The 21,770-nt window shown below is 37.2% G+C and overlaps 1 protein-coding gene across 11 annotated transcripts in view; it reads right to left on the reverse strand.

The window, feature by feature from the left end:
• Nucleotides 1-21,770, reverse strand: part of LOC124631044 (kinesin-like protein KIF13A) — a 135,934-nt gene that overhangs the window by 33,600 nt on the left and 80,564 nt on the right. For all 11 annotated transcript variants that reach the window (XM_047165211.1, XM_047165232.1, XM_047165186.1 and 8 more), the window contains exons 4-7: nucleotides 16,445-16,572; nucleotides 15,837-15,986; nucleotides 2,893-3,140; nucleotides 2,107-2,254 (exon numbers count right to left, since the gene is read on the reverse strand). In XM_047165211.1, coding sequence (XP_047021167.1) covers nucleotides 2,107-2,254; nucleotides 2,893-3,140; nucleotides 15,837-15,986; nucleotides 16,445-16,572 — 674 coding nt within the window. The remainder of the gene's footprint in view (nucleotides 1-2,106; nucleotides 2,255-2,892; nucleotides 3,141-15,836; nucleotides 15,987-16,444; nucleotides 16,573-21,770) is intronic.

The raw sequence follows: 21,770 nt of genomic DNA on the forward strand, positions 1-21,770 counted from the left end.
AAAACAGTCGTATGGTGTTAAGGCCAATTAGACTTAATTACTCTTCTTGATTACTAATGGATGAGAGATTGCGTTTTATATGATAATAATAGATAAGCATCCATAAATTGCAGAGAAAATATTATTTACGATTCCTAATTACAGTAATGGTTCAAAGCTTTCCGTTGCAAAATTGCATGCAACAAATTCAAAAACACACAAAGCGAGCCCGAACAATATTTCCATGAAAGCCAATCGGACTAAAACAATTCTTGTTTGGAAAGAGAAAACTTCAAATAAACGTAATGGTATTCGTTTTAATGTAGACAGGGTTTCGTAGAACATTTCTATGCGCGACAACGAACCGTGAGTGTTTCGAGTTGGGTGCGGTGACTCAAAGGATGCGACGCCCCGTGGATGGAATTTGAATTTACTACAAGTCTGAGCAGGCCCTATTTGCATTATCTTTCCGCTCTAAGAGGTTCCTAAGGGATTGTTCACACCAAACGTATTGTCCGCCGCTGACTGTGAGTATACTCACTGTCTGCCCCAGTGTGAACGTCGACTCAATCTGCAGTACGCGTACTCACCAAGCCGACAATAGGCTATAGCGTACGATGCGCTACATGTGTGAACAAAAGAATAGGCTCTTGTAGGTTCACACTAGATGCGTACGCAGAGCGGCTGACTATTCTACACATAAAAGGGCTCAGTATTTGAAGTTGCTCGTAGTATTTTATAAACGATAAAACTTATTTTTTTCAAATCAGACGTTTCACTGATATTTCAATTACATCATGCGCATTCAGATAGTTGCCATTTGCGAAGCTCTAGAGGAAGACGAAAATAATAAAAAGAAGAGATTGTGGGTACATCCCTTAAATTTGAAGAGATGTTTTCTTGGTCAATTTCATACTTTATATTTCGAATATAGACTTTATCCAAATAAGTTCAAGAAATATTTTCGTATGACAGTAAAACATTCGATGAGTTACTATCTTTAATACGTTTAAGTTTATATAAAAGGGACACAAATTATCGACGTGCTGTACCGAGGCGCGGGGCGGTGCGTACGCGGCGGCGGAGCGGCGCTATTCGGCAACTGCGTCCGCGTACCCAATCCGCGTCCGCCGTGCATAGTTGCGTATTAAAATAATCGGCCACTGAGAGTCAGCTACAACAGACGACGTAACAGCGTATAGTCGGTTCGGTGTGAACGACAATTTCAATATATATGAAAAAGCAATAAACTGCGTAACGCGCGCTCACAGTCAGCGGCCGACAATACGTTTGGTCTGAACGATGCCTTAGTGTAAATTGATTGAGTTAGTGCTTTAGTTTTTCCTCTTATTACTTGCTTGAAACTAGAACGAAAGGCAATTATTTACCTACGTACTAGAACTCAGGGCCGCCTAAAATTTATTCTGAAGAAATACCCACAAAATATAGTAGTCTGTGACGTGACAAAGAGCCATTATATACCCACTCGAAAACAGACAACGAGTGTTTTAAACGATGTAACAATATTTTGAAACTATCGGGTCTTCAGGCCACTTCTAAACGGTATACATTGTCAGAAGCAACATAGCATTGTGTTCTAATGGATTTATTTTTTGTTGTCATTAATAAGTCTCTATGGTTCTATATAACAATATCCGTTATTTTTCTTGATGCTTTATCAGCTTTCAATGTTCCCACAAGTGGGAATCAGGACAGTCCATTAGGAAATTGTGGATCGTCAGCCTACACATACTATGTCATTATAAACATTGCTCTATGAAAGACTAGAACAAAGTATAATATGCAGCTTTCCTTGCAATGTTTTTCTGCTTCATTAAGTATAAGTAGAAGCTTATGAGGGCGGCACAGTTGTGCGGTATCCGTTATGATATTAATATAGATAAACAAGTGGGAAACGTCCTCTAGAACACACCTGTCTACTTTGGAGACCGGCTACTAATGATTGTGTATTAGCATAAACACTATAAACTAGTTACAGGCAACACAGGTGTCTTTACTATCCTGTTAGTAAAATCATATTACATCTCAAGCCTTGCCTTATTACTATTACTTTGTTTAAATTGAGTTTGCGTTCCCATTAGTTCTAAGGAATTCTTCGATGCTTACCATAACAGTTTTGCTGTTCCCTCCAAGGTTGTCTTTGAGCAGCCAAGTCAGCACCGAGTCTCTGTAGGGCACGAATTTGTCCTTATTCTTACTGCCAGATGACTGGTCTGCGAGTTTCGATATCACAAGTCCAAGCGTTGTTAAGGATCTGAAATTAAAGGTCATCATGTAGATGTAGTAAAACAAACCGTCTGACCCGCTTATAATTTGATTATTCAGTGACAGAAGTAACCAAAGAATAATACAGATCTATAAAAATAGACAGACACCACACGTGATTTTCGAAGCCACATAACTACGACTGAGTTAAGGTGTTAGAAATCATATTAGCTAGGTCTTCAAATAAATCTACACCTACACGAAGTACTTTTCGAGCAGCAATAAATATGTATTGATGACAACTTAGTATAAGTTATAAGGTAAGAGTTTTCACAAAAATAGTTTCATTTTCCTTATTGACAATAAACCTATTCAGTCTTTGATAGGCAGAGTAAGCCTAGCGAAGCGCAGCCTACTTTTCCCTATCAAATAAATCAACTACGATTTGCGAGAACGTCAAAGAGGACAGAAGCAAGCGCTTCAATTTATTCCTTTTCAGATTTATTTCAGCTACAAACATTATGTCGACACTAAAACCGCGCTTGGCTTTGTGTTGTTTACCGAGGCTGCGTTGACTGACACACACGAACACTTTCTTAGTTCCTGATTGTTTTCTTTGTTGAAGGTCGTGATTTCCGTATCATCAGTTTACATTACAATACAACCCTGGCACACACACACACTTACTTATTAATATTTGAGCCTTCTTTAAGCCTGTCGCCCACAGCGCCTGTCTTCACCGCTCGTTCAGACCCCGCCAAGTCGACAAGCGATAGTCGTGCGACTTTTTCGCCGGAGACGCCAGTCGCAGCGTCGGTCAATGTCTGGGTGAGGACTACGCTGAAGACTGCATGCGATCGTGAAGACTCGCTGTTCATGTTCGTCGCAGCGACTGTCCGTGATTTGTTTCCTTCGGTCATTAGGTTGTCGATGTCCTGTAGACAATAAAAATATTTATTAAATTATATTGCTATATTCGGCTCTTAAAATTGTTACAAAATCAAGGATGAGCCATACTCTGAATGGCGATGCATCATTTAACCGATAACGACCGGAATTAACATTATTTTTGGGATTATCACTCAACCTAAATGTGGTGCATAAACGACACGTATAGAATTTCATTAAAACAGTCCATAAAACGGATAAGTTTCAAGGTTATCTGTCTAAATTGTAATGGTAAGTGAGTCCACAGTTTAGAACTAGTTAAAACTTTTACATCTACGTTACACAAAGTTTGCACTTCGCGACGTCAAAGTGTCTACGGGTTTGCTGTTTCGAGAATAATGCAGTTTCAACGCGAGAATGGAATGGATATGTCGAACAGAAGTGTAAAAGTTCTTGCTGCTCGGTAATATGAACATATTTGAAGAGTTCAGTTCACAGGAGTCGGATATTCGCAGGAAAGTCGAGACTTTAATCCACATTTACTTAAAAGGCTATCATAGAGAATACTCTACGATACTTTGCTGGTTTGCTGGACTGACTGTGAACTGCAGTCATGTTTAATTATAAGGATGTCCAAATTGCATACAACAAGCGTTTCGTTCAGCATAAACTCTAGGGGAGTTTTGCCACGTGCAACTAAAATTGTGTCTATAGCCTTCCTAATCCGTATGGCCTGTACCGAACATTTAGCCTTAACGATAACCCACAGCACACGAGCCGTATGTTCAAACCAGGCTTATTACACCCGCTGTTAGTCTAAAGCTTATGCATAAGCACCAGCCTTTGCCTGCAGCTCACTATACTTAATCCCCTTGCAGATATGAACATAGATTTCATGGAATGGATACGTAATAGGTGGAGAACTGAATTTCAACTAGAATATACAACAAGCTAGCTACAGAGAAGTGTACTGATTAATATGGGAGTACGATGTTTCTGTCAAGCAAAGCGTACCTACATCAAAATGTTGATGAAATGCAGCGCTGTATAAAGGAGTGTTCTCAGAATTGTTTAATATGAGAACGTCTATGCACGTACATAGGTACCGCTCTGGTGCATGAAGCTTTCTCTGTTCGTTTTCATTCGGAGATTTTAGAAAGGACGCGTATCACATGTATGAGATCGTTCTCTATCCGATTACAGCGTCCACACTATCCGGATTGAAGTCACAAAGGATTACTTATCTCCTCTCGAGATCCTACTTCCTTGGTTTTCTTGATGTGTTAGCAATATTTAGAAATAGGTACCTACGTGTAACATTAACCCTTTCAATAGCTCAACAAAGTCAGGTCGTGAATGATCTTGGAATTGGTTAATTAAAAGCTTTAAGAGAGAATTTAATTTCAAACACGTTTGTGCTAATATCGTCACGCACTTGTTTTCCTAAGGCTTCAGCAGCTACTTGGAAATTCAAGTTCAGTTCGAATTAAATTTCATTCACCGAACGAAGTTACAGTGTGAGTAGGGTTGACGGAACCAGAAATATATTTTGGAAACGCGGTTTGAGTCCGAAATTGCTCAAGTTTCCATTTATAAACTTTGTTTGGCAGTTTAAAAATGTACTCAAAGGGGTATTTGTGTTACTTACTTTTTATAGTTATCGGTATCTTGCCCTTATTGCGAACTGTTAGAATAAGCTGTCACAATGTTCTTTAAATTTTTATAATTGTTTGTTTAACGACAAAAACATAACATGTCACCTTTATTCCAAACTATCCGAAAGAGGTCATCCCTACACTATCGAAGGGTACCTGTAATTCGTCCAGTCTACGCAACAAGGATAATCCTGGCTGCGTCGAATGATTAAACACTTATTCGACGTTTGTATTAACGGTAAGCTGATTAATTTTTACCTTCCAAGCCACTTCAAAGGTCACGAGAGTCACATTGAAAAGTATTTTCATTTGTTCGGGGAAAGTATTTTCAACGGATTGTATTTTTAAAGGCGTTCAAATATTCATGACCATTCTCTTTCACGGCGGAGGGTTGTTTATTTTAGGGGTATCATTTACTTACCGAATTCTGCTCACTTATATCGTATCTGCGTTTTATTTACGCAAAATATTTGATTTTGCTGATTTGCCCGCATACAAAAGTTACATAATCCAAGAAAGCAAACGAAATCAATATCAAAGAGAGTTGTAAAGATGAATGTTAATTTTAGGTAAACAAATTCACATGAGGAGCAGGGAGCCAATCACCTTCCGCCGAGGGTTGTTTGCGCCGCACCCAAAAATAAAACCCGAACAAAAATATACTAAGACATTCGTACTGAAATTGTGTTAGCAGGGCTGCCAGGAGTGCCAGATGACCTGCTGCGGTTCCCAGTGTTTAAACATGGACCGGATGAGATAATACAAATAATGAGAGAGATGGTTAAGGTAGACTAAACAATTCTCTTTGAACGCGGTTAAATATGACCAACTTACTTAGAACTTTCTCATAAGTGCCATATTTTATAATTTAAATAGAAACAAAAACGGTTTTAGTCATAAAAAAACGTATGACGACATTAGACATATTATGAGTAATTCACCTACTCACTCACTACTAACTACTCTCGTGGTTACATTAACCGCAAGGAAGAGTTCATCAATGCGATTTCCAGGTACTAGAACAATCATGGGTTAATAAGAAAAATATGAATATGATAAACTTGATACCGTCTTGAGCAAAACGCCAACCCTAGAGCTCCGCGGTATCGAAATTCAATTTGGCGGGAAATGTTTGTTACATCTCTTTTCATTTGGGTAGGTTGAGAAAAACTGGAATATGTATGAAATTAGACCTTTTTATTCACCACGAACGGTATCAAATGTTTTCATTCAATCAACATCTGAACCGTTTGGTAGATCCATAATTCAAATACAGTCAAACCTGGATAAGCGAGAGTTCAAGGGGACACAATCTCATTCTCGCTTAAGAGGTTTCTCACTAACCCGAGTTTCTCGCTAATGCAGGTAGCGTTTCTCTCTTATAGAGGTACACAGCAATATCAAACCACAGAATGTACGAATGTAGTAAATATGTAGATACATATGTAATATGATAGAATTATGTGCATCATATGCACAACATATACGTATTGTGTATATATTTTATATGTTTACGAAAACAAAACAAAAATTAATGTACTATGTAATTTTATTACTATTTTATTTAGAAATTATTTACCCTTAAAAAAATCTGTCAATTTCGTTTGGGTTTCTGTTTTTGTATTTCGAATGTTTTTCTCTAACTCATAAATATTGCTAGATCAACAACCGCCGTGTCTTCAAAGTACTGATGGACCGTCTCCAACGCATTTGAAGCTAGCTTCATTGTAATGATCTTTATTTCTGTTTCCGGAATCTGTGCGTTTTGACATGATGCAGAACTGAACTTTCCTTTGCAATTGATAACTATAGTTCCGACAACCAGGATGGTACACAGGCACACGTGTCCGTTCCAAAAGAATGCGATAGAATAACAATATTATTAGTTTCACGAAATAGAATAGGTACAATACAAAAACAATGGTGCCACGAAAGTTAAGAATGACTCATAAAATTGCAGATGTTTTTGTATATAAAGCTCGACTATCACTTATAGAGGTATAGATAAGTAACAGTCTCACTAACGGAGGTCTATGAGGGAAAAACGACTCTCTCTTACAGAGGTTTCTGCTTCTCGCTAATAGAGGTTTTGGGAGCTTAAAATGACGGTTCCTGGCTGTTACTCTCACTAATAGAGTTTTCTCACTTATCCAGTTCTCACTTATCCAGGTTTGACTGTATCGGAGTTACATGGAGCAAGGAACACCTTAAATGGCATACTAAACATGAATTAAGAAATAATTCGACATTGTCTGGAAATATGTAGTGGTCTCAAATGAAACTTCGAATGCACCCCATGCTTCTTCCCCATGAACAATAGCAACAAACCACTGATTAAACTACAGTCCGAGCAACAGTCGCTGTGACAACACATTAGCACCCACACCACGTACACTGGTACAGTATTAACATATTCGCTCGCAAATCAGAGCGGCCCGTGATAAATTGCCGGCGCATACTGCTGCAAGTAAAATACGAACATGGCTTAATATTTCAATATTTCAGTGAAACATTCAAAGCCACACAGCCTGGCAGAACGGCGACCATTTCAATAGAAATCTGGTTTCAATTTCACAAAACGCGAGTTTATTTTACGCTTCATCTCATGTTTGTGGTTTGGTGCAAACGTGGATGTACGGGGGAATGAAAACGGTCGAAGTCAAAGTGCACCACAATTAGCTTTGTGCCCGTGTAATTGGATTTTAGTTTCTAATGCAGAATGTTCTGGGTAGCAAAAGTCTGGTTACACAAGCGGAGCAGGTAAAAAGTACCTAATTGTATCTTTTTATTACAATCTGAAGTGTTGAAGTCAGATTAACTTATTGTAGTGTTTTTTCTATTTATGCTCTTCTAACTAATATAGTTGGGTACAGACACCGGTTGAAACGAAAAGAAATATAAAGGAAGATAGATTTAATACAATTGTATTCAATATGTATCGGGCAGACTGTAACGTCCGGCCGCGGATATATCCGGCTGTGTCGTAAACTGGCACCATTATAGTGATTTCCGAACATAATATCCACATGTGGTTTCCTTTTCTTCGGCGTATTCCTTATTCATGTCCTGTACATCTTGTAATACATAAACAAATTCATCATCCTCCGAGCCTTTTTCCCAATCATGTTGGGGTCGACTTCCAGTCTAACCGGATTCAGCTGAGTACCAGTGCTTTACAAGAAGCGACTGCCTATCTGACCTCCTCAACCCAGTTATACCCGGGCAACCCGATACCCCTTGGTTAGACTGGTGTCAGACGTAAACAAATTGCAGTAAGTAAAATTGTTCAAAAAAGGCGAACGTACGTAGTGATAAAACACTCTTACCTACATGCGATAATTTTCACTTTCCAAATTCATGTAACTTTTGAACGTGTGTGAAAGCTTTCTATTTTGATACTATAGTTCCTAACTACAACCAACTTTTAATGCCCATTTACCCTAAATAAGGCGATCGCATAAACCAATCGGGTATTCATTAGGGTTGAATTGGCAGCGCGACTGACAAGTTCAAGGTCACCACTGACGTTGATGGACCATTAACACCGTAAGGACAAAAGCACCACTTGACGCAATGCGCGCTAACAATGTCACCTCACACATTTAGACACAGAAAGAACTCGCGTGCAATTTAAACTGCAGTGGTTCGGTTTTGTCAAAGCCTAAGTCCGCACTGCAGGTGGAATGCTCAGTGCTTGCAGCTTACGTGCCAGGAAACTAGCAAGGCCGCTTAGCACGCAGGGCGACAGGTACCGGCTATGACGACTACAAGTTCAGCTTTCAAGATTAGTACTAGTATCCAGATGTCTAGATCCACACCGGACCATATCGAAAACCGCAACATTGGATATTCTAGCCAAAATCACATTACCAAAAATTATGGCCAATCCCTTTTGGGTTCTAAACCTACTATACTTATCTACTTAGTGACGAAACCCTCCAATGGTCGATTCGCCCCGAGCGGGATTACGGTAACGTCGAGGGCACAAGTCTGTCAAGAGCATTAACCTATGATAGTTTTGCTGAGAGATTTATTTAGTGAAACACAAAGAACAATAATCTTATATCATGCTTAGCCTCCGAGGGATCAGGACTCGGGTCATGACGTAGGAACAGTTCAAATAAGATACGCTTCATATAACTTGCACGATAATATAATTTCCTAAGGAAAGCAGGACCTAGACAAATGGAACTTAATGAAATAATAATAGAGGATAGAATAGGAAATGTGATTCTGTCTAGCTCTTGTAGTTAGGTTCTTGTATAGCTGAAATATTTTAAATAAAGAAAACATTTTCGAAGAGAGTATTATTATGTTCCAGATGTTATTGAAGATATTCCTCGTTGACATTGGTTAAATCTTGGAAAATCTTTACAGCACATGATGAGATGATCCTCAACCAACTTTAATATGAAAATGATGGAGAGAAAAATGACGCAATACGATCATAACTCCTCATTAAGCTGCATGGATAATTGGACACATTGAGCTGTGACGCAATCAGCTCATCGATCATTTCAAACTGATTTTGTATTCGCGCAAAACGGGAGCTTTTAATCGGGATTATGAAAATGAATTTAACAACCGCCTACAGCGTTTGATACCCAGCAAAATTTATTTTGATAGCTTTATGGTGAAATGATTGAAAAGATTACGACTAGATTTGGAAAGGTTACAACAGTTGATAATAACGAAATATTAACAAAGGTGAACCTTTCTTCAAGACAAATTGTATCGAATGCTTTATCGAACTATTTACAACGCACTGTTGCGTGAAAACAATTACTCAGATAAAGTTATAATCAAAGCAATAAGTATTAAATATTTTAAAGTATATTAATTAAATGACTCAATTATCTCCCAGAAAATACACAGGAGCAATATATTTTGCGTCGTTTATCTTATACTTTTAATTTTAAGTCCGTGCTGCTTGACTATAAGCTTATTAACTGCTTTATCTCCCGATTGCAGCGGTTGCAAAGCATTTTATAATAGCTTTGTTTAATCGTGGCGTATAATTTAAATCTGATTTTGTTAGCATTATAGATAAAAATTAATTACATTATGTGAAATGGAAAACAAATAAAACATCGGGTTATATTTCACAATTTGTTGCGATTGGTGATAAGCTTGAATTATTGAGTTGCACGAGTTGCGAAAATGGTTTTTCAGTTTGGAACTACGAGTATCTATATTTTTTTTTACAAATAGGTGTTATTTACAAATCCATGGACAACTATAAATATTATTTTTATTTATTAAGTTCAATATACTTTAATATTTATGCGTTCATGAATGTGGAACCGTATGAAAGCATCGTCAGCTCTGACCCGAGTCATTGCGTGTAATCCATCACCGGTTTGACCTGTAGCCACTCATAATATGATGTATAGCTCAAGTCTACGCAGTAAACACGAGGGAGGAATGATTGAATGCGTATTACTGAAGGGAAATATCAAAGAAAAATATCATGAAATAAAATAATAATTAGATGATATTTTATACGGTTCCGTTCACTAGTTAAAAAGGGGCATAACTCCTGAAAGATCTAAAATTAATTCAGTGTTAAATTAACACTAAGGCACTATTTTTAGACTCTTCTGAAAACTGAAACCGTCATTTCGTTAACTACATAGTAAGGCTTTAAGTACATTGAAATACAAAACTAGAAAGCAGTGAAAAAACATTTAAAAATAAAAGTTAAGACAAGACAAGAGGGACTCGAGAAACGTTTGGAGGTAATCTTGAAGGCGATGTTATTATTCACAGAGGGCGTAGGCGTTCAACTGAGCCGGGTTAATTGAAAACGAAACAAGACCAACAATAACACAGTTGCAGGATTATTCGAAATGTTGCCACCAACTTAATTCATGTTATGGAAAGCTGGCAGTATTGTAGACAGCAATGCGGTTCGGCACCAGTGAGATATTTAGCTATCATTGGTAATGGTACTCTACTGTAAGTTTTATATTGATTGATAGCTGGTCAAATATTTCTCGTATCAACAATATCATTTCAATATTCGTTGAAAATTCAAATGAGAACAATAGACATTAAAGCACATTATAGTTAGGATAAAAATATGTTCAGAAAATAAAATTACACTGCTCGCCTAGATTTAATGTTCTGGAAATTCTTAAAACTATCCGAGCTCTGTAAAAATGTTTCCATGCTACTAGTATTAATAAAAGAATTTTCCTCTTGTGCATACTTTCTAAAAATTGGACGGAAAATAACATTCTTATTTGGACTTTATGAAGTATTTAATATTTATTTTGTGTTAGGATAGTCTCGTTAACCTTTTCATGAAAGTCCTCTTTTCAATTTTAGATTTTCTTTCGCTGGATTTGTTACAAGGCTAAGTGATTTCAGTTGAAGCGTGCTTTCAATGTTTATGAAACTGTTTTCTTTACCGGAGTAAAAATAAAGTCAATAAGACAGGATGTCTATCTGTTCACAATGTAAATGATTCACATCTAAATATGAATAGTAACTAAATAATTCAACGAATACGAACAAAGAGTACAAAACGTAGACGCTTCAATCAAATTAAAATGACAATAACCTTACTTTGAATAACAATGTCTACAACAATACTCTTTTCCAAACGTAATATATAAAGGAAAATCTAAATTGAATATGAAATTCGTGGAAACTAATTCAAAAGAACAAAATGTGGCCTTTTCCATTGAAATCACTTCAGTCTGGTTTAATCTAGACTATCGACCGTTTCAATATTGAATAAGCTTTTGATTTAGAACTTTAAAGAGGCCTAAATAAATATAGACTTGGAAGTTATTGAAAACCTGCGGAGAGAAATGGAAAAGTTATGTTTAATTAGAGTTTCCAGGACGAATATTTCTGTACTGGAATAAAATCATAATTTTCTGTGAAAATTTACCGTAACGACCCTCGGGTTTTGCAGGAACGTGTTCATACATTCAAGAGCAGACTTATGATGATTACTTCCTACACGTAATATTTCGCGAAGTACCTTAAAGGTAAAACGATTGTAATATTTAATGTTACGTTTTGGGTTTTAAATTATTTTCAGTTACAATTTACAAAAAAAAAAACCTAATCTAACTTCATACAAGTTCTAGTTATACAATATCGGGAAACAGTACATTTGGAAGCATCATCTCACAGTACTTTTATTTTACGAGTATTCAGTATTCAGTAGTAGTCAGATTGTAGGTCTGCTTCTGCGGGAATAGATAGCAACTTTCAGATAGAAACCATCTACTGCTGTAAAATACTTAAATTGAAACTACTTTGGTTCTACAATAAAATTTTCGTACATTCATAAAGACAGCAAAATTTAAATAATAATAAAATATTTTATATCCAAGTTGTCATAAATTTAATCAAGCATCCCCCTGACTCAAAGTTAAGCTGTTATCCGCAACCACTGTTAGACGCTAACTGTGCTCGGAATAAACTTTTAGAATTAAACAACAGTTACTCGGATTAACCAAATAATTTAACGTTACGACTGCACTTATCGTTTTAAAATATTTCATAATTTATTTAAAGTGAGAGTGATAGCGTGTTTGACATTTTGACAAGTAATACATACAAACTGGTTGAACAATACTTACTTGCTTCGTGTGAGTGAATGTGTAAATAAATAGGTTTAGGTATAGGTATAGACTTGGAAATAGTAAGTTAGTTATAGAAAATAAGTTGTAAATAATTAACTGTTAGTGAAAATGTCCAAAAGAAAGAGCAGCCCCCTTTGGAACCACTTTGAGGAAGTTGTGCCTGGAAAGAAGGCAAAATGTGGCTACTGTTCCCGGGTACTGGCGGTTTCATCAAGCTCAATCGGAAGTTTAAGCCGACACATGAAATCCGTCCACCCGACTGTACAAATTAGCAGTAGCCGACAGCCGGCAATAACACCAGCGGCAGTAGAAGCATTCGACGGCGACATCATAGCATCAGCGGAGCCGGCAGCAGTACCCTCGAGTAGCGGCAGCGTGCAAGGTGAGGATCACAGAGCCGATAATGCTTTGTTTGTACGACTTGGCCAGAGACCGACCGCGGCTGCCCCTACAATGGCTGATTACGTGCAGTCAAAAAAAACCCTGCCAAGACATCGAGTGCAACAGCTCGATGAACAATTAGTTCGAATGATTGCGAAGGGATATCACGCCCTTCGCTTGGTTGATGAAGTGGAGTTCCGCAAGTTCGTGGAAATGTTGAACCCGGGCTACACATTACCGACCCGGAAAACTCTTTCCGAGAGCTTGCTCCCCAAGGTCTATAACAAAGTCTTAGAAACAGTGAAAAAGCAAATCGCTAAAGCTGCAGCTGTTTGCATTACTACAGACGCATGGACATCCTGTGTGCACGATGGCTATATTGCGGTCACTGCACATTTTATTGATACTGAAACGCACAAAGTATGCACAGTTATGATTGGGTGCTTAGAGTTTGAGGAGAGACACACCAGTGCAAATCTAAAAGGCTTTTTGGAGGCGAAGTTCCAGGAGTGGAACATATCACAATTCGTCAATGTAATAGTCAGTGACAATGCGGCGAATATTTTAAGTGCTGTGCGGCTAGGAGGCTGGCGATCTTTGCCTTGTTACGCACATACCTTAAATTTAGTGGTGCAAGGTAGCTTGGACGCCTTGTCTGATACGATGGATAGGGTGAAAGGCGTTATCGAATATTTTCATCGCAGCCATCCAGCGAAGAAGAAATTGGTGGAAATTCAGGAGCAAATGCATATTTCCCCATTGAAACTGAAGCAAGACGTAACTACGCGCTGGAACTCTACATATGATGCGCTAAACCGGTTGCTGAGGATGAAAGAAGCCCTAATTGCCACTTTAGCAATTATGAAGCCAGACATCAACCTGCCGCAAGATGATTGGATCGTTATCGAAAAAGCCACTGAGGTATTAAAACCCTTTTATGAGGTCACTACTGAAATTAGTGGCGAACAATACGTATCTGCGTCAAAATACATTGTACTCTGTAAAATAATAAATCGGTCCCTCAGCAAATATTCTCCGGATGGTCATCCCAAGTTGGAGCGCCTACATAACGCACTCAAACAACAAATGGCGCAAAGATTCGGAGATGTAGAAAATAAACCACTTCTTTGCGAGGCGACCATATTGGATCCGAGATTCAAGAAAAGTGGCTTCAGTGATTTAAGAAATTTTGAGAAAGCAGTGGCTGCTCTAAAATTGAGAATTGGCTCGGACAGAACCCTGACCCACGTACCCGTTCAGGAGGAGGCAACGCAAGTGCCAGCTCCTCAGCCGCCGAAAACTGGCTCTATTTGGGACGATTTCGACGAGGAAATTTCTGCTCTCGTCCCACAAAACCCAACCGCTGCTGGCATTGTCGAATTCGACAAATACTTAGACGAACCTTTGATAAAAAGGTCAGAAAATCCTTTGCTCTGGTGGAGTGATCGCAAAGGCGTGTATCCCCGGCTGTACAGATACATGTTGAAACGCCTCAACATCGCAGCAACATCGGTACCGTGCGAACGGGTCTTTTCGAAAGCTGGCCTAATATTAAATGAGAGGCGAACCCGACTCAAATCAAAAAAACTGTCGGAATTAATATTTATAAGCTGCAATTAGTGATTTTATAAAGTGTAAAATATGTGTACAAACTTATATATATATGTGTAAATATTAACTTATATACATACATCTATATTATTATTATATGTAAATATGCAATCATTGTACATACAGTTGATTTTTAAATACGCCAATATTCATGATTTGTTCAATTACGTACCTACTTCGTCTTGGTTAGTAGGTAATTAATTGTAATCTACGAATATTGCCAGTCCTAAGCCTGGAAAAACGGTCCGTAATATTTGAGTACGCATGGTTTAAGTATGAAGGGAAATCAACTGTAAATAATGTTACACTTTAGTCATTTATATATTCTGTGTTATGTGATAAATCTGAACATTACATTACAACATCACGACAGTGATTATAGCCCCTATATTACGCTTATGATGCAACATCACGCGTGATGTTTGAAGTGATGGTAAAATGTAATATTACTCGGCACGAAATGTAATGACATATCACATTACTTCGTGATGTACTGTTTTGCGCATGTCTAAACGCAATAAGCTCAAATGTCTTATTGCGTGAGGGAAATTAAGTGACGTTCAAGGTTCATTGTTTCGAAATAAATAGGCTTAAAGACTTTATTATGACGTCAAACCGAGCTACCCACTAGAGCGGAATATAAGAAACAAATAAGCTGTTAGAGTCAAACTACGATTGATTGCTAAATCTTATTTACTGACTAGAATGTTTTTTGTTGATGAAATATGATCTATGAAGCTTTTGTTTCTGTATCTAGAACTTCTGCTTCTGTTTATAGGCATGGATTCTCTTTTGTCTATTAATTCATTTTAAGGACTTTTAAATTATGTTTGGAATTATTTAAAAGAACGCTTCTAAAGAATACTGAAAAACAGTCGTAAATATGCTGTAAAAGAAAGCGTTGTTCAAAACAATTCCCGAACTCAAAGAAAGTGCTTTTAAGTTCTTCGAATCTTGAAAAGCACTTGTACAGGTCGCTCTGTAGGTGTAGACAAAATCTAAATATCTCGAAAGGAAATCTTTTGTTAAAGGACAAGGTCAAAGATTTCGCGTACACAACTTTCTTGGGATAATATTCAGTCGTTTATGAGATAAGGAGTGTCGATGGTCTATAAATACGGAGCTTAGGCAGGTGAGGTGAGACTGCTAGTGGGTTCTTTCGAACCCTGGAGGATGAAAAGTGACGCTATAATATGATACGGCGAGGCCGTAACGACAGCAAGATACTTCAGATTTATATTTATGGACTTCTATAAGGGTTCATCGGAGTATTGTTAGGTTACAGACTGTGATTCGCACAGTACTTATGTGATATTTTCTTGGCTTTTAGAAAATTCGCGTTCACGAAGGTGTTAAGTGGTTATCGTTAAATAATATAGGAGTGCTACCTGCAGAGTATGGGATATAAATCGAACAATAATTCGGATCGGAACGACTACTTAAAATATTCTTCTTTTATCGATATTTTTTTTCTAAGTGATGATCAACATACCTGAAATGAAGTAACAGCTAGCTGCGAGAGCCCATCCACGTAAGGTCCGAGCACGGCATGCTCGCGCACGCGCAGTGATCGCCTCGTCGTCTCGGGGTCCAGCAGGTCGTGCACTCGTTCGTTGTATATCTCCATGTATGACACCTCCACCTGAATTATACGAAAAATATTATTATACAGACGTAGAAGACTGAAGGAAGAACCGCCCAAAATGTATCCATTATATTAAGACGAAGGAAAAAAACTTTGAATCTCTGACAATGAAATAGGGAACTTTTCTTGAAATGCCAAACAACACACAAAGGTACGCTTCACACTATCGGTTTCAAACAAACAGATTCCATTCAATATCCTGTCAGACACAGACTTTGAGCAACACCAGCAAGAACATTGCTCTGGGTACAGCAATTACTTTGGAGAGTAGCTATTAATCCTACATGGAGACAGAAAGCTAGCCCATCATCTGTGAATACCAGCCGTGCTGCTGTCAGGAGATACATTCAAAAGAGATTAACGTTGATATCAGTAGTTATTGTGCTGTTGTAAAGACTTTCTGCTTCATCTGAACGCTGGTGTGCATAAAGACATTATTTAAGAAATCTTGTTACCTTATAGGTGAGTGCCGGTGGTGACTGTTGTACTTTGATCCTTTCGAACAAAGAGTCGCACAGCCGCGGGATGATGCCACCTTCATCAGCCCCCGGCGAGCCCATCATCGTGTAGGACTTCCCTGAACCTAGACAGAGAGAAACGAAATTATTACAATTTGTTCAACCAGGAGTAGTTGCTGAAAAATAACTTTTTAGAATATCTCCAGAATACAGAACTGTCTGGTATAACCAAAAAATTTCAGCGTCCATTGATACGAAAGGATTGATTCGGATTCCACTGTGAGAGAGAGTCGGAACTGTTTCGAACGAATACCGGATCATTGAAATGTCAAAGATATGCGTGGATTTGTAAACCACCAGATCCATAGTTATGGCATAACGCATAAAAGGAGCTTGTGCACTTATTTATAAGGAACACCACAGACCACGGACCAGTGCATCTTCGTGTCTAAAAAGATGTCTCCTTACTGTATCACGCAAAAAAACTTTGGCCTATAATTCTTTGCAAGTTCATAATATTGTATCATCAATATTTTTACTTCTAAAGGAATCATGTTAATTATGACATTATTTAACCTAAATAACAACCTCTTAACCTTTTATACTAATAAAGCAATATTTTTCACTATGACACAGATGAGTAAATACGAATTGAAATCGAACGTGTATGCCTCTTTCAATCAATTCAAACCGTTTCGCTCACTACACGTGAAAGCGCTTCATTTGTAAACAAGCTCCGCGAAACATTGAGCTTTATATTCAAACAAACTTCTATATTAAACCATAAATCAACGCCATTAAGACCTAAATTGCTTCACATATGAAGATCAAGAGATGAGTGATATAAACAAACAGTTGTGTTGTGTGAAATAAAATTTATAAGTGTTAATGGTTTCTCAGAACGTTTTTCTAGTCATGAAAATTAAGTTATGTATATGTCATGTAAACCAAGATGGTTAGAAATTATATTTCTTAGAAATGAAGTACTTAAATGCCATATAAACAAAGATGGTTAGAAATTATATTTCTCGGAAATGGAACGAATAAGTCTTGAGTACATTAAAATATGAAATACGCTAGAGCCGATTGTTAGTACTTAAATCGCATCTAGATTTTCAGTATCCTTGAATAATTTCGAAAGCGCCAACTTGTTCTTAGGTAACCGTTTTGACTGAGAACAATACCAACTTGAGTGCGCCTGGTTTACAGCTATTTCATGTCTATACATTAGTAACCAGCAACATTTCTAACTTTGTAGAAACTTAGCAGTTAGGGGCCTATAGTGATATAATTTAATCAAGTCGAAATTAAACTGTGGTCGGATTACTATAAACTTTGTTGGCATCAGGGCTAATTGTACCATCGGGGTTTGTCACTGAATAAGATAATTACGCCAGCACTAAATTGTTAAGATTACATTTAGAAGAGTAAAACCATTGAGTTAGTAAGAATCAAATTCAAACTAACAAGGGGATCCTGACAAACTACACATACAAAGAAAGGATAATCGAATCTCCGATCACAGAATCTGCCATCAAATCCCATGTTAGCTGGCTTTCCAATACATTCATTTGAATAAGGTTCTAGGAGCTTACGACTCCATTATTCTTGAAGGCATCGGCACGGATTTGTATGCAGTGAAGCGAAAAATGTTTCTGCAGGACAAGATTAAAACTTATCGTATAAATATCCACTCGGTATTGTCTTTCTTACAAGTATAGACTTCATATCGAATAAATAACTTTCCCTCGCAATACTGCCGATAGTAAACTTTCAGGGAACATTATATCTTAGTGACAATAAATAAAGATGTATCGTAAGATAACTGAGAAAATATATTTGTTATTTAACTTGATAGCGGTAATCTAAGGTGTGATGGGTCAGCGACGGCTGTGACCTACTTAGTTGAAAGTTAAGTTAGTGCGAAGTTTTTGTTTATCCCCATTGACCCCATAAAATATTAAGCATAACGAAACTAGAGAAAGTTTTTCCAGTGAAATATTAAACAAGCCTCAAGCTTAACGCCACCAAAAAAATGTCTTAAATAATCAATGAAATACCCTGAGAAAGGAATAATTTTGTACAAAATGTGCATGACGTGAATGTCACGGTAAAATCCAATGTCAATATCGCTAAAACAAAGAATTTTCATCGACACATACGAGCTCATTGTTCGAGATGAGTTAGCCTTTTCTTAGCTTATGACATTTAATTCGATCCTACGCTTTCCCAGTACCGCTTTCATCCCACGCGAATTTTTCCTTTCATTGCTCTGGTGGGTCAAGGTTGGGCACCACGTGTCGCGTTCCCATAATATTTTATGTGATAAGTATAATAATATGACACCGTGTATTTAGCTAACACAGTAGAAATCAAATATTCTGTTGGACCATTTCTGTTGACAAATTAATTAGAAATAGAGAGCCCAATTAATAAATGTTCAACCACTTTACAAAATGACTTCATTAATATAAATTACCTACAGTCGAGCGAGCAGACAGAAAACAGAAGTAAGGCTCATTACAATGTCATATTTCGTGAGAAAACGCGTGTCTATTTGCACGCAATGTCAAGCTAACATGTTACACTATATTTCTAGGAAAGTGTAATACGAAACTACTATGTACAAGTTATATTATTTTCTGCAAAGATAAGTTTTTTACTGTCCCTTGAAACTTGATATAAGGAAAACCAGAATTCTTTGAGTTTTTTATGATAGTTATAGTAAATGATAACCTTGGCAACCCATGTAAGTGTATTGGAATGGAGACGAGACCAATAGTTTAATAGGCCTGTGCGATATTCGGAAATAACTTAATAAGATAAATACGAGTTTAATTTCCTGGTCGTTTATTTGATATCGACAGAAATTTTACTGCAAAATTCGGTATTCGATTTCGAAATTCGTAGTACATATTCAGACCAAATATTGGAATTAATATCCAGAGCCATTAAATTTTTCGAAGGTTTCAAATAGCACCCACACCAAATATGTATATCTTTAGACACTCAATCAAAAAATTCAATTCACAGAGCTGTCAACGTGTGCCTTAACCATACACAAACATCTTGATCCTGGCCGTTACATAAATATTCTGACAAAATACATGGGGGGAGAGGGCCAACACCTTTCCACTGTCGACAGAAAATTGCCTATATACAAATCACGAGACGAAGTACACACGTAGGAATTGAATATTCAGAACATGTGTGTTCGGTACATGTAAAGAAGAGGAAATGTGAAGGATTTGTTAAGGTTGATAGAACACCTCAATTTCATGAGAAATTATATATGCCATTTTCGTAATTTTTGTAATTATTTCTGACCCATTTTTACTAAAGGGTCCAGCTGCTGTTGAAGTAGTAATAAATTTAGAGTTACAAACCTAGCCAACGAACATCCTACAATACATTAGGGTAGTATTTAAACGCAAATCAAAAAATATTCTTTTTCTATGCAATAAGATTCCGAATTCCCATCAAAATTACTGGTTGCACAGCAAAATATTCAACTCAAAATATCACTAATCACACTACAATTTATTTTTGCAGCGTACAGCGATTTTTCCTAAAGCAAAAGCTTTTTCATCAATGCACAGCTAACAATCTTAATGCACATTATACATGTTAACTCTTTTTCTTTTAAATATAGCTTCTATTTTTATATTATTTACAGCAGTTTTTCTGAATAAAACAGCATTTTATTAGTCACAGTCATCTTATTATTTATTAATTACCACATAATGAGATCAGTAAAAAAATATAAAATTAAATACAATATTGTAATTTATTGAATTATTAAAGCCAGTAATTTTTTTTTTTTTTTGCCCAATAGGCACATTTTTAGCTTCTGCAGGTGGCGCCGCGTACTTGAGTGGGATCTCAAGTCCGATGATATGCTTGCACATATAGTTCTTAAAAAAAATGGGACAGGTGCATTTTCGGTCATTGTCAGTACTTCCTTTTGGCATAAATTTCATATAAGTATAGTCATTAAAAGGCAGAACTAACATATTTCAGAATGTTTATAGTCAGAATCATCTTTTGGCATAGTTTTGGAATTTTTATTTTCCTGTAAGAAGCATGCAAACAAGCCTGAAGCATGTAAGCAGGCATGCAATATGGAAGTAAGCATGCAACATGCAGCAAGCATGGCTTCTGTCACGGCTTCGGCGCTTCGTGGCTCCGGCGGTCCCATGCGAGCTTATCGTCGGAGATGGTTTTCACGCTCACCACCGCAGCTTCGGCTTACTGACCGGCAGAGCCGGCCAGCCTCAACCGCGTCGGCGAGCGTTAAAACTACCTGCGCCTCAGCTCGCAGGCCGCCTCGCCCCTCCGCGCCTACGCGGTTTTGAATTGCACTCTAGGGGTAGGGCAAACTAGACTACGTGGAGTCGGTTTTGCAGCGATTCGTTTTCGTTACTAGCTTCAATTTTTAAAACAATGTTTTTTAATTGAAGGTTATAAATGGTAATTTGCGAAATAAATTGAATCTAAATAAAATTCTACCATCTTCATAGTACGCTGAATGAGATTTCAGTTAATTTGTTCTGCTTTTAAAAATAATGCAATGTGACAGGATTTTTTTGTTATACTAATAATTAAAGGACGATGGGCGTTTTGGTACCCTGTCCAACAGTGTTGATTCTAGTACCATTGCGTAGGTCTTGGCAAGGCAAAAAATGTTTACTATGACGACTAGTCCCAAATCCTTGTCCATTTCGCGTGACATCGACTAATAGAATGTGTAATGTTCATAAATCATCAACGTAGATGTAGTTCTTAAATCCAACTGTATTGAATAAAAACTGGTAAAGTAACAAAAAAACAAGAATTTGGCCCTCTTAGAATGTTTGCCTGCCCACTGCTTTAAAAAAAGTCTGTGTGCAAACCTTTGCAGTTCACGCAGAATATAGCTTATGTATTTGATGAAAGTCTTTCAGTATTTACAATCAATTAATGTTTAATGATTATCGTGTTTTAATAACAGGTTTTATTTTATTTCATATAATGTGTAGGTACATGGAAGCCAGTATGTTTAAAGATAGTATGTAACTAAAATGATTAGTTGTGTTTTCAGAAATGTTTTGAACTGTTGTCAAATCAGATGACGATTGTGTTTCCGTAGTATGACTCCATAGACTATTACAACCTTTAGATTATAATAGAGTGTATCTCAAACAATTTAAGATGTCTATTAACTGAGTTTAAAATTATTATACTGACGACATATGCCTCTTAATGAATTTGCATATATGGATGACATACTTGTTTCTATGTCGATTTAATTTTTGTCGTTACTCGGATCGGACAGCTAATTGAG

The sequence above is a fragment of the Helicoverpa zea genome, chromosome 1 (assembly GCF_022581195.2).
Source record: "Helicoverpa zea isolate HzStark_Cry1AcR chromosome 1, ilHelZeax1.1, whole genome shotgun sequence".
Classification (NCBI taxonomy): domain Eukaryota; kingdom Metazoa; phylum Arthropoda; class Insecta; order Lepidoptera; family Noctuidae; genus Helicoverpa; species Helicoverpa zea.